The sequence below is a fragment of the Podarcis erhardii genome (genome assembly GCF_964252035.2).
Source record: "Podarcis erhardii genome assembly, chromosome: 8".
NCBI lineage: Eukaryota > Metazoa > Chordata > Lepidosauria > Squamata > Lacertidae > Podarcis > Podarcis erhardii.
Window position 1 is genome coordinate 82,205,173 of NC_138499.1, and position 17,274 is coordinate 82,222,446.

At 41.0% G+C, this 17,274-nt stretch overlaps 2 protein-coding genes across 9 annotated transcripts in view; one reads left to right on the forward strand and one right to left on the reverse strand.

The window, feature by feature from the left end:
* Window positions 1–17,274, forward strand: part of MAJIN (membrane anchored junction protein) — a 267,643-nt gene that overhangs the window by 202,149 nt on the left and 48,220 nt on the right. The window lies entirely within an intron of this gene.
* SLC12A7 (solute carrier family 12 member 7) overlaps window positions 1–17,274 on the reverse strand; it is a 99,845-nt gene that overhangs the window by 76,511 nt on the left and 6,060 nt on the right. The window contains exon 1 of one of the 4 annotated variants that reach the window (XM_081872612.1): window positions 830–884. The exons of the other annotated variants lie outside the window; for them this stretch is intronic. Coding sequence (XP_081728738.1) covers window positions 830–869 — 40 coding nt within the window. The 5' untranslated portion in view covers window positions 870–884. Of the gene's footprint in view, window positions 1–829; window positions 885–17,274 lie in introns of those variants that run through there. 4 annotated transcript variants of the gene reach the window in all.

Below are 17,274 nucleotides of genomic sequence, written 5' to 3' on the forward strand. Positions count from 1 at the left end.
AGAAGGGCGACAGGAGACTGGCTTTCCCCTTAATTTTACCAATAAAATTTTGTTCTCCCCTGATACTCCTACTTGAACTTAAATATCCTTAAATATCCAAAGTTAAATGCAGCATGTAGTAAAAGGGACAGCTACCACTCAAGTTCCACCTCAGTCCTAACTGTACCTTCCTTTATTTTCCTGACTCCACAAAGTCATCACCTGAATAAAGGTGCTGCGTCCCCACATTCCTTGAGAATTTACAAGGAGAGTTCAGTGATCCAGTGCATTAATTAATATCAACTGCTCTGATCAATATTGGCCCCAATATCAATGAAGTGTTTAACACTGAATCATTTTCCAGGATTTCAATTTCAATTTATAAAACAAAAATCAAGAAAGCATTAAGATTATCATTAAAGTGAACTACGAGATGGTTGGTTACTGAAAAAGTTTATCACACGTGTACATTCTGAGAGAGCTCTAATTTCCAGAAAATAGGCACTAAAATCCAAATCACTTTTAAAAGTATCTATAAAAAGCATTGTTTACCTAAATTATACTGAAGAGCAAAATGAAAAGTACTTAATCTGCCTTATGTAACAGAGGATTCTAATACTGCATCACTAAAATTAAATGCATTGCCTTACAATGCAGTGCTACTCAACTCCAATACGATGAAATGGATTGAACTGGAAAAAAATAATGCAATGTGGTTAAAAACTCTGGAGAAAACAGTATCTGAATTCTCCGAAGAAGCTTCTATGACTTCTGCTGGCAAGAACAACCAGCAGTTTATAAAACACTTGCTCTTCTCTCTCTCTTTTCTTTATTAAAGATTAAGACTCACCTGGGCTTGGGCCACCTTCCTCATAATCCCGTTCGTTCATAATCAGGAGTCAACTCTTCAAATGTTAAAAAGTGAAAGAGCAGAAAGCTGACAGTTGCTCTCTCGTTTTGTACAAGACCTCAAATCCTGTCTCTCGATAGTAGTGGATTAATCCTGAAGCAAGTCATCAAAGCTTCATGCAGTTTAAAGTATGCATGTGACACAAAGCCAAGCTGCAGTGCAGCAGCAGCAGCAGCACTCTCCAACAGATTAAGCTGAGAGAGATGTTCATCAGTGATAAATCCCCCACACACAGAAGTAAGGGCAGGGCCTACATCTCTATCATCAAGTGTCGCCAGGTAGAAAGCCTTAAATTACACCTAGAATCGACTTGCTCTTTACAGCAGCAGATGTCTCTGAAGCTATTCCATTACACAAGCCCTCCTTGTGGATATGAAAGCAGTGAGCATCCAATCATTTCGACAGCATGCTATTCATAAACCAATACTTTACGTAAATAAAATATTTAATCCTAAATCCATGGGATTAAAGAGGTAGTAAATGATTTTTAATTTACATTATCTTAGTGGCTCTTAAACTGCAGGGTGGGACCTCTTGGGGAAGATGTTTGGATGGAAAGTACCTAGGAGGAAGAAAATCCTGCAGCAATCAGTCAGAGATACTTTCCTCGTAGCAGTAGAGGTTTAGCATTAGTATCAGCATTTTGGTGGCTGTAATCGTGGAAACTGGAGAGGCAGGGAAAACATGGGAGCTTCTAGCGACAGCAACCACACTCCCCATACATCTCCTTCCCTGGTTGGGTGTCTTCAGGAGTGTCTGAAACTCTGTTCCATTCCTCTAATGCCAGTGTGGGATTAGTCCCCTAGTTCACAGATACTCATGCAAACAGTAGTATGAGAATTCTGGCCACTTGCTTCCAGAAGAATCACTGCTGCTGAGTTTGGAGACAGAGAGCTGGTAGAGTGAGGCAAAAATCCTGCACGGCTTTTATGTTTCATTGGGAGCAAGTCCCAATGAACCCAGTGGGACTTTTTCAGAGTAGATATGCATAGGATTACACAGTTAATTTCAGAAGACGATCTGAATGCAAAAAGTTTTTGGAACTGTGCAAGTTCCTTTTTGAAATGACCTGGCAGAGAAAGAGGCAAATGCTATTTGTTGAAATATATTTGTTTTCCATCAAGGCCAATTCACGCACTTGTTCTGAAGCACTAGTCCTCACAATTCATATAAGGAGCCATTTATGACAAAAGGTTGCTCTGTCGGAGAGAAGTCCTTCAAGTCTTCTTTGTGATTTGTTAACCTTTTGACACATTTCTACATGTCTAATAGCTACCCAGACTTGTTACAGGTTTCATTACTGGTGCATAAAGCCCTGAAAAACTTGGGACCAAGATACCTAGCAAACTGCCTCTCCATTGCAACTCTGATCTTCCTCTCAGATCTTCTAGAACAGCCATGCTGACCATACCACAACTGGTGGAATGCCATCTACAGTAATGCCATCTCAAAAATTAGCTTCTCAGTAGTACCACCTACTCTCTAGAACACCCTCCCACACAAGGCAGAAATAGCAGTAAAGTTCAAACATCTCCTGAAGAGCCATATATTTAAGAAGCCTTTCACTGGTTCATACAATTCATCACACTGTTCTTGTTCTTGTTATTATTGGTATATTTCTTCATTTCATTTCGTTTTGGTTATAATTTTCCGACTTTTATCTTATCTTTTCCAACTTTTAAGTATATTATTGTATTTTATGTAAACCATTCTAAGCAATGCAGAAATATTATTAATATAAATAATTGTTACCCACATGGGTGGTTGAAACACATGGGAGTTTATTATTTAACACAGATTAATTTAATTTAAAATAAATTAAAACTTTAAACAGATTTTTTTTCTTTAAAAAAAGGTTATAAAATCACCATGCAATGACTTTATCTTAATGACTGTAAATGACAATTCTGAGGGACTCGAAATATATTGCCCTTGAAAACCTTTACATGTACAAAAAACCCTTCAAAACAATATAATGAGAAAGCATCAATGTTTCATTTCTGTTAGTTTATCCCTTTGCAGAAGTAAAGAAGCTCACTGCTCTAAAATATAGTTCCTACAGGACCCAAAATATTCATGTTTTATGTTTTATCTGACTGAATATCCAAAAGAAACCTAACCAGAAAAACTAGATAGTGATCAATGCCCCCTTTAACCAAATAAGCAAATAAATTTAAAAAATCATGAAATCAGTAAGACTCAATTCCAAGTAACTATGCTTAGAACATGTTTCTTTTTATTACTGTTGTGGTAAGGGCAGTGCTTTTGTTCTTAAAAAGGTTTAGGAGTACTTTCATTTTGACTAAGAAAATCACCATTTTATAATTCAAATCAGGAAAAATAAATACAAGTAAATGGACAAAAGTAGAAAGATTCACAAAATGTTTAGGGGTATGAGTACCCCCAGAAAAAAGCACTGGGTAAGGGCAAGTTACAACCATCAGTATGAATGTGCATTAACAGTTGTCAGAGCACACGTAACAGATTACCCTAAACTCAAAGTAAATTATTAAAACCAAGTCTGTTCTGTCTTTCTTGCTGCCCAGATAATACACAACTTATTTAATTGGCCAATGGCCAATGATGTTATAGGTTCAAACCCCACAAAAACATAAGCAGAACAGCTCCAATTACAATAACATTTTCATGAGAATGGTCCCTAAATTAGTGGTACAGCAAGTGCTCTGTACAGTCCTAAACTCAATCTCCAGAGAAAATATTTTAGACAACAGGAGTAGGAAAGATCTCTGCCAAAGATCATGGAAAGCTAGTCAAAGAAGACTGAGCTGAGTTAGGAGGACTCTCAGTAGCCAAAGGTTTGAAATGAAATAAGGCAGCTTTCGGTATTTGCTGTTAAATCTAACTTTGTTAGTGAAGGTAATGTTGTTTTATTGTGCTAAAAGTATAGCACTGGGGAAGTAACCACGTGCTATCTGTGAAACACCTTTTTCCTGGCTCCTTAATTATCCATATCAGTCTTATTTGAGAATCTACAGCATTTAAAATGCTAACATTTTAATGAGGGACCATGAAGATTGAAAACAGCATGGGCACTGATCTGTTGAAAGGAGGGGGAAAGTCTGAAGTCCAGCTGGACGGATTTCATTTGAAATGTGATATTTCCTGAAACCTATTAGGAAACAGCTTTGTGACTTGCTGGAGACTGCTATTATGGTTGTGGAGCTTGATGTTTGTGAATTTGAACAGGAAAAGATTAAGCACCCACACTCCTCTCAAAATCACAGCTTCCTTTTTTCAGTTTTGTTTTGTTTTAAGTGGTTTAGTTAAATGCACTTACGTGTAGGCTGAGGTCTATCCCAAACTTGGTACCAAACATCCTTTTACTGGAAATGCTAAGATTCCTGCCTGGATTTTCCACATATTACCCACTTGTGGCATAAAAATGAAACTGGAGAACAATGCTATAAAGCAATGCTAACAACAATGGCTTACCAATGACGATTCAAAATATTTTGATTATATATTTCAAATAATGTTAACACAGCAATTACGTTGGGGAGGGACACATCAAAGTTGACACCACAGATGGCACAACTAGTATGTTAGCTGGGATTTGATTTTTTCCCCATCTGCTATCTAAGCAGCATAGTGTTTGCACATATTCAAGCAATATCAACAAAGCACAAATGTTAGCCTCTGATCACAGAGATTACAATATTAGATATGTTGTCTGCAAATAGCATCATGTTCTGGAAAGTAATCCGCACGTGTCACATCTATTGCCAGCTATGAAATGGTTATGTAAAACACCAGATCTATACTGTGCAACTCGATGGAGAAAGTTTACTCATCTAAAAAGAGAAAATGTCTTGAGAATATGAGCTTTGAAAGCATCTCAGTAAACAAGATCATCTGCATTCATGCAGCAAAATAGGCATGTGCCTATAAATTTGATGTGTTGAACTTGTGTGATATGGTAGCTGAAACAGGTCTGCGTAACTTAGGACACATCATGCCGTATGCAGCATACGACCCATTTATTATGGCCTACGAGGTTCATGGTAATTATATGTGTACTAGAGACTGTGGTCCTGCTCCCTCTACTCACCAACCCCTTCCCCTTGTCACTCCCTCCACATTTAACACCCTAAAGCTTCCCTTCCCAACTGATTTCTGAAACCAATTCTCTTCTATTCCCCACTTTCCACCTTCACCCCATGTCCATGCCTCCTCCTTTTGTGCAACTGCCCCTGTATACAAACCACCCCCATTGTAAACTCCTGCGTCCACCACCCACATGGCAACAAGCACACTTTTCACCTTCTGCTCAGTTGTGAAGTCATTGTCACCTCCCATATTCTTCAGACCCTTTCATGCCCCTGCTTCCATCAGCAACCTCATTCCCATGCCTCCTATTCCCTTTTCTGAACCCCCCTTTGCACATTCACTTTTAATAATAATAATAATAATAATAATAATAATAATAATAATAATTTATTATTTATACCCCGCCCATCTGGCTGAGTTTCCCCAGCCACTCTGGGCGGCTCCCAATCAGTGTTAAAAACAGTACAGCATTACATATTAAAAACTTCCCTGAACAGGGCTGCCTTAAGATGTCTTCTGAATGTCAGGTAATTCTTTATCTCTTTGACATCTGATGGGAGGGCGTTCCACAGGGCGGGCGCCACTACCGAGAAGGCCCTCTGTCTGGTTCCCTGTAGCTTCACTTCTCGCAATGAGGGAACCGCCAGAAGGCCCTCGGCGCTGGATCTCAGTGTCCGGGCTGAACGATGGGGGTGGAGACGCTCCTTCAGGTATACAGGACCGAGGCCGTTTAGGGCTTTAAAGGTCAGCACCAACACTTTGAATCGTGCTCGGAAACGTACTGGGAGCCAATGCAGATCTCTCACTTTTTCCTTCATCCTCCTCCTTACTTTTCTCAACTCTACCTTGCACACCAACCACCCCCCAATTTCCATGCCTCCTCCTGTCTCCTATTCTGCAGTCCCCTTTGTGCACATTACAGTGGTGCCTCGCAAGACGAAATTAATCCGTTCCGCGATTCTCTTCGTCTAGCGTTTTTTTCGTCTTGCGAAGCAAGCCCATTGACGGCTTAGCGGATTAGCGCTATTAGCGGTCTAGCGGCTTTTAGCGATCAGCTGAGAGGCGGCTTATCAGAGGAACAGCTGATAAGCGGCTTAGCGGCTTAGGAAGGGGGGGGGAGCGAAAAAAACCTGCGGGAACTCGCAAGACTTTTTCATCTTGCGAATCAACCCCATAGAGAAAATCGTTTAGCGAAGCGCCTCCAAAACGGAAAACCCTTTCGTCTAGCAGGTTTTCCGTCTTGCGAGGCATTCGTCTTGCGGGGCACCACTGTACCTTTACCTTTATACAGCTTACTGTATCTTTAAGATGAAAAGACACTTCAGAGCAAGCATGTCAATTAGCTTGTTCAATTATAAAAGGTTAAGAAGAAGAAGAGTTTGGATTTGTGACGAGCTTCTGTGGTGCAGAAAGAGACAGCCCCATGATAGTGAGAGTAGGGATCCACAAAGGATGAAAAGGAGCGAAACAAGGGAGCACTCACCTAGGAAGGATGAATGGCGCCTGAAGCCCTAGCCGGGCGTGGTGGGTGCTGAGAGAACCGTAGCGTCGTGAAGTCCTAAATCAGTCACACGGGGCACCAAATGACGAGAACCTGCTCGCCATCCGTAAATAATCAGTCTCACACCAAGATGGGTTGCAGAAATCTGGCTGCCCAGGACCTGCTGCAGCCAACATTTATTGTGTGCAGTAGAAAAGATACAAATTCAAGGAGAAAACTTTGCCTCAGCTAGCAGATAAAAGACAATACAATACATGGGTCTCATGCCATCACACCAGACCACGTATTTGATCAGGCTATGCTTACATGGACCAATCATCGGGCAGCATGAGCTCTCCACGCGTTGATCATGCTCCAAGCAATGCCTTTTGCTATGAAATCACCTTGCAATAATAAACTTTCGCCCATGCTCTTATGTGCAAACAACCATTTTCCCACAGATTTGATATCCCGCCTTTCACTCCCCTTCAGGAGTCTCAAAGCGGCTAACATTCTCCTTTCCCTTCCTCCCCCACAACAAACACTCTGTGAGGTGAGTGGGGCTGAGAGACTTCAGAGAAGTGTGACTGGCCCAAGGTCGCCCAGCTGCTGCATGTGGAGGAGTGGAGACGTGAACCCAGTTCACCAGATTATGAGTCTACCACTCTTAACCACTACACCACACTGGCTCTCAAATAAAGTGGTTGCATGTTTGCTTATTAATAAAACATATTTTCTAAATTATTACACTGAATCTGGAACTTTATGTTGAAGACAACAAATGGTACCAAAAGTGAAATACATTGTAGGAATCCAACGCTTGGCAACATTTGACATCCTCTCCACCCACCACTGCAGCCCTCATGCTATCTAGGTACTGGTTTCCCAAATTTTGGAAGGAGGTGGGAGGGCTCTAGGACCCTGCCAAAGCCTCACGTGTCCTTCCTAAAGCCCTGTGCCTAGCTTAGCCATCTGTGTGAATGCAGTGTGAGAGTAACAATTTTTGGCCTCCCTCACACACACACTGTGCATGTGTGCAAGATAAAGCAGTGTGCGGCCCATGGGTTCTATGTTGAAGTGCTCTTGCAACCCACTTGGTATGAAAAATTGGGCCGCCCTGTACTATAAAATATTTGAGAGATCCACATCCTTTCTCTCTCACACATGAGACAGCTGAGGTATGGAAGTGGGTGGGAGAAGCTTAAAACAGACAAAATGGGGAAAAATTCATTTTAGTGTTTGTACCTTATTGTACTCAAACAATGGCAGAAGTCTGAGTAAAGCAAAGGTGGACAGACACCTAGACAAAAATTGTGGTTTGAGTAAAGCAGGTATGGAGAAACAAAGTGGGTTTTAACCAGGAGAAATAGCAGAGGTGGGTACAACAAAGAAGCCAGCACAACAGAGCCTTTTCTAACTCCCTTCTCACTGTATTCAAACCTTATGTAAAACTGCCACTCTCCTCTCTCAATGTCACACCCTGCTCCCTCTATTCAATTCTCTGCTATTGTTTGAAATCACTACTTTTTGCCTCTCAGATCCTCTCCAACCCTCCTTTATTCAAACCTCTGCTGTTGTTTAAAACCACTATTTCCCTCTGTAGCCTTCCATCTTCTGCCTGCTCTTCTGCGCCCCTCCCTGTGCCATGACTTCATGCTAATCCAGGATTGTGACACAGCACTACAGTGGGGGCTGCACGATGACAGCCGTACATTTTTGACAGATATCTTACATCTCAAATGCAGGTTTGCTGTCCTAGACAGACAGTAGAAACAACACATTTAACAAGTACACGGCGAGTGGGCTTACAGAGCAGGTAGCCTGTATTCAACCCAGTAGGCCAAAGCTTGTGCAAATCTAGCCTAGAGTTCTTGATCAGGGCCATAGAAATCCTCTCTGCTATGAAACTCAGTGGGTGGGCCTTGAATAAGACACACACACCCTCATCCTAACTTACCTCACAAGCTGCTGCAAGGATAAACAGCTTGCTCTGACCTCCCTAGGAGGAGCCGGGCACAAATGTAGTATTTCAAACTTCAGTACAGATTCTAAGCCTTTAACATCCCTTACATTTTACATAACTTCTATTTCTTTGACTAATATAAAGGTTTATTACCAATCCGGTTATTTTATGGCAACTTTTGCAATATCCAATCAACATGGATTTAGAAATACCACAACTTGTAAACCATCAAGCCAAATGCAATTTGTAAGCCAGGTGTGATGCTTGCAGCTCACCAGAGAGCTTTGGTCCAGGGCTGCAAAACAGGGGGTACAATACATGGCTTGTAGGCTATTCGTAACATAGGACAAAATTTCTGTAGGCCTAATTTAAGAGTCACATTTTAAAAAGGATTCCTCATTTTATCTTTTTCACAGCAGTGTAAAAGATAGAAGCAGGTGTTTAACTGAATTAGAGGGTGAGAGGAAATCAGGGCAAGCCCAAGTATTAAGCAAAATGTAAAAGTGGCAGGTTTAAGCCACCATGAAATGGAACAAAATGTCAATTTCATTCATACAATACTGCTACCATTGTAAAAAACAAACAAAAAACAACAACAGCAAAACTGTACAAAGTGTCTACATAACAATCAATTTGAAGCACAGCAAAACATTTTAGGCAGTTGAAAAGGTTAGATTAAACAAGGATAATGAAAACAGACGTAGAAGGATGGATTGTCACAAACATTGACATAGCTAACAAACTGAAACCAGGTGTCTTGAAACCCTACTCTTCAGATTTCACAATGCGCCCTTACATTGGGAGTACTGTTTTGATTACACAGCTCAGGCACCAAAATTGCCTTGGACCATTTGGCCTTGTGTGTTCCACCTCCTTCCCAGAGGTTCCTTTTCATCCCATTTTTATTGGCCAGCATCATTCAAAATCCACACCCGCAAGGAAGAAGTTGTTTGTGAAGCCTAGCTAGTGTTTCTGTCCAAACCCCTGGCCTCTAACTGACACCAATCCAGACTTAGCTGCTGGGTTCCTAATATACACAAATAACTTTCCTTATTAAAAAAGATGAAGGAAATTGTATTTAATAGAACATCTGATGTCAATTATTACCACATCTAAAAGTAGCCTTGCCAGGTAAAATGACTCAGCTGGTAATGTTGGATCCTTTGTACATGAGGTCATTATCCCATTATCTATGTTGTGAACAGGTTATTTCTAGCTGCCTTTGTCAGAATAAAGGTCATAAGCTCTCCAGAATTATGTTCCTCCACTGTCTGAATGCAGACTTATGCATTTGTCACTACTATTGACTTGCAAGTTTTTACGGCTGCTACCTTTATTTACACAGAGGTTTCTATGTATTTAACAGCTGAGTAACTGCAAGAAACCCAGCAGGTGACCTTTTAATTCATTGAATAAAGCACATCAAAGTGCAAGTAGATAAATAGGTACCGCTCCGGCGGGAAGGTAAACGGCGTTTCTGTGCGCTGCTCTGGTTTGCCAGAAGCAGCTTAGTCATGCTGGCCACATGACCTGGAAGCTGTACGCCGGCTCCCTCAGCCAATAAAGCGAGATGAGCGCCACAACCCCAGAGTCCGTCACAACTGGACCTAATGGTCAGGGGTCCCTTTACCTTTTAACTGCAAGAAACCCAGCAGGTGACCTTTTAATTCATTTAATATCCAAATTGGGAGAAGCTACATTTTATAATTTTTTGCATGTCGCTCATTTGTTAAAGGCACAGAAATACTGGCAGCGGGGGGAGTAACAGCTACTCTGCCACACACCTAAGAATTGTCTTCCTGATTAAGTTCAAGGTCTGTCTAGCCCAACATTCCAATTAACTGTGGTTAGCCAGATATTACTGGAAGTGCACGGTTTCACAAGCAGAGCAGAGCATGAAGGCAATGGCTATGCAGTGTCTAAAACTTTTAAACAAATCTTACTATTTAGAACTGTGACAGTATGGCGCTATTCCTCATGTCAGTAGGCAAGGAGTTCTAAAGTGTGGGTGATGCAACACTAAAAGATTGGTTTTTTGTTTCTTTGTTTTTACAAATGCAATACAAGTATTATGTGAGACCTGTAGCAATGCCAGTTTCGCAGATCAACGCAGCTGACGGGGCATATATGGGATAAGGGCATCTCACAGGTAAACTGGCCCCAAGCCAGTTTGTTTTCATTTTTTGGTTGCCAAAATAGGTGCATAATGGGTGCAAATCGAGAGTTATAACAGGGCTAGAATTTTGACAACTGACTGTATATTTATTAAGTACTCTGTATAGAAGCCTGTACAGAATACCTCCACTATGAGGGTGGTCTGACAGGTTTGGAAAAGGTGGAAGTAACAGCTGGTGCTTAACATTTTTCCAGAGCTCATGCAGAACAGCAGACATATTAATTTCTTACGTCTCCACAATGCAGGTTTAAATAAACTCTGTGACTTTGTTCTTGAATCTCAACCACTCCCAAGGGTTATGTTGAAATCCCAAATTAAGGAACATAGAATCTCTAGGCTGACATGGTACCAAATTGCTAATTTTATTTGTTGAACCCACATCAGGGAACTGGCATTGAAGGACCTTACCCCTTATGAATTATTGTTGGACTCTGCCACAAAGATAAAACAGAGTCCAGTGTCTAGACAGAATAGTGTGTTAATCTTAATAGATATGAATACAACGAAAGTCTAAGGCAGATGTGGGAAGCCGATTAGCAGATTACTATTAATGAAGAGGTCTTGACTTCAATGTGGGGGAGATTTCCTTTTAAATATGTCCTGACCTTGATGAAAGAGGTAGTACTTTAAATAGTGCAAAAAAAAATTGATATCTTATGCCTACAAATTTAGCCTCACTGTTCACCAAACTGTTGAAGAGGATGTCAAATGTTAGGCTCTGTTCAACAAATGTGGCGGACATGTGGGATAGTGGCTCATTTCTGGGACATCCATTTGTTAAAATAAAAACAATTACAGGACGAAACACCTTTAAATGTCCAGAGCTGGCACTGCTCGATTGTATCACAGGAGATAATACTAACTTGTAGTTCAAACCCCTAATAAGTTCCCTTTAATTAGCAGCCAGCCAGGCCCACAGTAATAAAAAAAACTAGAGGAATTTGAGAGAGAACTTCTCTGACAAGTTGCTACAATAGTGTACAGCAAATAGCACATGTGGAAAAGTTGACTAATAAAATAAAACTGGCACAAGGTTTGAAGAATAAAGACTCTCCTGCAACTGATTGGTACAGCTTTTCTGTGTACATGGCTAAAAATGGAAAAGGTGACTCCTCTCCCATTATAAAACATTTGTTTAGCATAACCTGTATGTCCCCTTCTATACAAACGGTTGTCTGGGATAGGAACTATTTACATTACCTGGATGTTATTTTTGATGTACTGCATCTTCTGGGTTAGGGTTTATTTTGTGTGTAATGATGTTGCTAAATGTTGTAAAGCAAAAAAGCATTTATCATACAGTGGTACCTCGGTCTACAAACAGCCTAGTTCACGAACTCTTTGGAACACAAACACTTCAAAACTGGAAGAAGGTGTTCCAGTTAGCAAACTTTGTTTGGAATCCGAACATACTCTGTTCAGGGGTGCACTTCCGTTTTGAGTGCCACACTTCCATTGTCCGGCAGCGGAGAAGGGGGTCATCACGGCATTTCCCGCAGCCGTGAGGGAGGGAAGCTGCGCACGCGCCAGCTGGTTTTCAGGCGCGCAACTCCCCCCATGCTGCTGCAGCAGGAGAATGTTTCCCGCAGCCGCGAGGTAGGGAAGCTGCACACTTGCCAGTCAGCTGGTTTGTGGGAGCGCAACTCCCCCCCATGCTATTGTGAAAGGCACACGCTCTAGGGAGCATTTCCCACAGCAGTGGGGGGGGGGGGCGACCTGTGTGGATCCCAGTTCAACTACTGATTGATTGATTGTGTGACTGCAAAAATGGATAAAAGCCCCCCATCCAAACAATGACTATCATCAGTGCAGTTAAGGGGGGGGGGAATTATCGTCTAAAATACTGTTTTATTTTATTGTACAGTACATTGATTATTGCTTTCATTTTATGGATCAATGGTCTCATTAGATAGTAAAATTCATGTTAAATTCCTGGTTTAGGGGTTGTTTTTAAAAGTCTGGAACGGATTAATCCATTTTGCATTACTTTCTATGGGAAAGCGCGCCTTGGTTTAAGAATGCTTTGGTTTAAGAATGGACTTCCAGAACGGATTAAGTTCGTAAAACCAAGGTAGCACTGTAATAACTTTAAAGTGATGTCTCAAAACAGCAATACCCTTTTGTGTCACCTACTTTGGGGACAGCCCTACTGCCTGCACGAGAACTTGTTCTTGTAGCAAGACAAGCTCTGTACCACACACCCATTCCAGCTGTATTCACTCAGTCAGCAATCAAACAGTACCCCAAACTGCAATCAGCACAAACACTCTTACCTGCAGGCAGGTATCTCACTGGAAAAACATACTGATACAAAAAAAAAAAAAAAAGCATACACACTGTCTTGCAGCCTGGCTAGGAAAGCTGACAAGGCAGGGGCCAGAACAAAGCCATCCATCCCTGCTTAGTCCTCTGTAGGTCTGCTCAACACTGCTGCCACTTCTGTTTGGTAACAGGGTCATTTTCTCACCTAACTCTCCAGTCTTCACTTCATGGCTGTAGTACATAGTGAAGATGTACTTTTAAAGAGGCCTCTGTTCTTTACAGAAATTTATCCACCCTGACCCACGTTCATTGCACAACTGAAAGTGAAAGGGACTATTCTATATTACGATCAGCTTGCAACACTCTACTCAATTTTTTTTACTGTTTAAAAAGTTTTAAAGCCTGTTGCTAGCTTTTTACAAGTCCTGCTTCAGCAGGTAAGCAAAGGACTTTTTAAAAAAGGCAAGCAAAGTACCTCAGCTGAGACAACCACCTTGTTAAGTTAGTTAAGATATGCCACTCATCACCACAATCGCTCCTGACAAATTTATCTTAATTTCTCCCTACAAGTAGCCATTTGGGGGGTCCCCCCCACACCATTTCCCTACAAGTAGCCATTTGGGGGGGTCCCCCCCACACCATTTCCCCTTCTTTTATTTCCTCCTTTCTCAACATTGCAGCACACTGTTCTACATGTCTACTCAGAAGTAACTTCCATTAAGTTTAGTGGAGCTTCCAGCTAGGCCACATTCTGAGCATGTCTAAAAGCCCCAAGTCTTGATTTTAAACTGCAAAGAGTGTTTGTGCTCCAAAAGCTTAGAAGCACTAGCACACTGAGGATGAAGAGAAAATATGAGATGTGATTAGTATACTGAGGCAATGTTAGGAGTAGACTTGACTTCCCTGGAGACATTCCAAAACACAACCCAGCCCCATATTCTGTAATCCCACCTTTCATTTCCTTTCCTCAGAAGACAAGTGTCTGGGAAGAGGAGGGTACTGGCTGTTGATGGACTTGGAAAAAGAGCTCCAAGAAGGCCCTTGATCTTGCAGCTGACCAATAGGAAGTGCAATGCTAACTGTGCCGAGGCAGTACCAGCTGTAGGTCATTGAATTGGCTTTCGGGATATTAGATAGGGAGTATGAAGATGTGGGAAGTGTTACAATACAAAATCTAAATATCAGTTACAGAATTAAGGGCTAGGGTGGGGAGAGAAAGAATTACCGTATCTTTCCCAAAATAGTAAAGAAATTTTTCTTCTGTACTTTTTCTTCTCTATGGAATTAAAAGAGTCTATAGTAAAGACAAATCCAAACAACAAAGACCTTCTGTATGGATTATTTAAAAAAAAATTAACAGTCTCCAAAGCTTGAATTATTATCATGTGACGCTGCAGAGAATCAAGAATATGCCTTGGAAAAATAGTTTTTACTGTATCTTAAAATAAATGTCTATGTATCATAAACTGAGCCCTTTAGCAACCTATTCCAGAGCTACTTCCACCAAATTATGTTCTATCAGAAGCTAATTTAAATAATCAAGAAAACAAACATTCAGAATGTTTAACTAGACAAGAAGTTGAGCTATATCTATGTTTAGAATGGGCTGAAAATACATAATTAGAAAACTCACTGAAAATACATAATTAGAAACTCAAAAGTGACTGATCTCTTGATTACCACTGGAGTTTATTTCACATCAACAATATGATCACTCAATTTGACAGTGCTGAAAAGAAAACCTTTCCACACCATTGAGCTTACATCTTTGTCCAAAGGTCTTCACTGAAATCACAAACAATTTGATTAACAACTCTACTCAAAGCTGCTTATTCTTTCCAGATTTCACTACAATAAAATACTGCAATCAATTTCTGCTCCTGGTAAACCTGTTGAGGTTTGCCTCTCTGAGTCAATAAAAACTGAATGAACTCAGAACCAGTTTAAAAGTTTTCATTGCTAATCAAGTTATTTTTTAATTTAAAAAATCAATTTAAAATGATAAACAAACCTCAACTTATATAACCAAACCAAAATTATTATCCAGGCAGACACTGTAAATATACTGTACACAGATCAAAATGCCCATCATTTTCAAAAATATATCAGAAATTTAAGAGTTTGCTTTTCTTCACTGTCAAGGTACACTTGAAGAGCATTTACTGAAAGGGTTTAGCATGTTTCCTTTTAAGGTCACAGTAATACAAAGGAATAATCTCATTTCCACATGATCTAAAATATCAATCGGCCCAATTAGCTCTCTTCTGCTTTTCAAGTTCCATAATCTTTTAAAAAGAAGATATGCACAGTTGTAGCAGCACAGAAAATCCTGGACACCACAAACAGCTCTTAAAACAAGGAACAAGTAAACTTGCAGGGAACTGAAGTGCTGTGGTATAGGCATGGAGAAAGCTGGGAGTAACAGCCGCTGAACAGCCAAAGTGTCAGCTGCACCAAAACCAGAGTTCTTAATCTTAATTCCATGCACTCCAATCTGTATCTTCAGGAGCACTTGATCAGACCACTTGAAAGGGGAAGGAAGTTTGTTATCAAGGCTGCCAAGTGGAGCAATGGGAAATCACCGGTACAGTGGTACCTCTGGCTGCGAACGGGATCTGTTCCGGAGCCCCGTTCGCATCCTGAAGCGAACATAACACGCGACTGTGCGTGCCATGTTTCACCGCATCCGTGCATGCGCGTAATGTCATTTTGATCGTCTGTGCATGTGCGAGCGGCAAAACCCGGAAGTAACACGTTCCGTTACTTCTGTGTTGCCGTGGAGCGCAACCCGAAAACGCTCAACCTGAAGCGTATTCATCCCGAGGTATGACTGTGGTCCCTGCACGCAGCCTGCTCCTGGTAGAGGTAGGGAGTGAGGCAGGATTATAGGGGCATGAAAGGACAAAGAAGTCTACACAAGTTGTCCAGTCTAAGTAGTAGCTCAAGGTGAGCAGCTGGAACTCATGGGGAGAGTTACAAAATATAAGAAATGGGAAAGTAGTAAAAAGCAGATTGTGTGGTGCCACTTACTCTTAAGAAGACATGGTTCTTGAGAAATGGAGGAAGAAGAAGGACAAAGCACCAGAACCTCTTTCCTCCTCAGAATAAGTTGTAGGCAAGTATACAGTAATACACATTGGGCTAAAAATAAATTCAGTGAAGGAAAGGAAGTATTTCTTCACACAACACATAACCAATTAATGCAATCCGCTGCAACAAGATGTCATAGTAACCACTGGCTTGGGCGGCTTTAAAAGTAGTTCCTCATATTCCTAGTTTAGTAGCCTATGAAAGACCACCTGCAGTTCAGAGGCAGCAGGTCTCCAAAAACAAGTTGCTGAGGGGCAAAACATGAAGGCAGACTAGTGCCTACCTTCATGCACTGCCTGTGGGATTCTCAGAAGCATCTAGCTGGCCATTGTTGGAAACAAAATGCTAAACTAGAAGTGCCACTGGTCTGATGTAGCAAGTATATTCTTACATTGATATCTAATCTACAGCATATTCTGAGCTCAGAGACAGGCAACAACCCTTAAAAAAGACTGAACAGTATTTCAAATTATTCACTGACTAATACAGGACAGTCATACTTCACACTTCTAGCCATATCTTCACAACTCGCATGCAGCCACGAACAACACCACTCCCAGACTGCAGGGAGATTTGTGGCTAGTCAATAAGCAAAGACAGGTTCTTCACCATTGCCTGTCAATTCCCACTCACTCCTATACTGCAAGAGTGGGATTTTCCAGTACTGTCTACAAGAACTCCACAACATTTTTCTTGTGTGATTACATGCCAATACTGCACATGTATTGGGTTTATGTTTTTGTTGTTACAATGCAATTTGATTTTAAATACACATAACCAATCGAACTGTAATGATAGTGGCAGAAATCCAGCAGAATTTGAATGAAATCAGTGGGCTTCTTTGATGGATTTTGGGTAATATTTACAGGTATTTATTTATTAGATTTATATACTACCATTCCTCCCAAAGATGACACATTTCTGTGATTAAAAAGCACAACTAAAAATAAAATTAAAACCTATTTAGAACATTGAAAAACCGGTGCAGCGCAGCGTGGGGACTCGCTTCCACAGTGCCAAAAATGGTGTCTGCACATGTGCAGACGTCGAAAATCATGTCTGTGCAGATGCAGAAGCCGAAAATCACGACTGTGCACTTGTAGATGCCAAAAATCATGTCTGCGCACGTACAGACACCAAAAATCACGGGCGCTCACGTGCGCATGCAATCTGACCCACGGAGGGATCTGCATGGGACCAATCCAGCCCAGGCAAGATAAACCTTGCTGACCCCTGATTTACATCAACAATTGCATATTTGTATTTATTTTTCCCAGCTCTCAATTCTGGGGTTTTCTCTTTCCTTTCAGTATGTAGCATATAGAATTATAATTGCAATTATCATA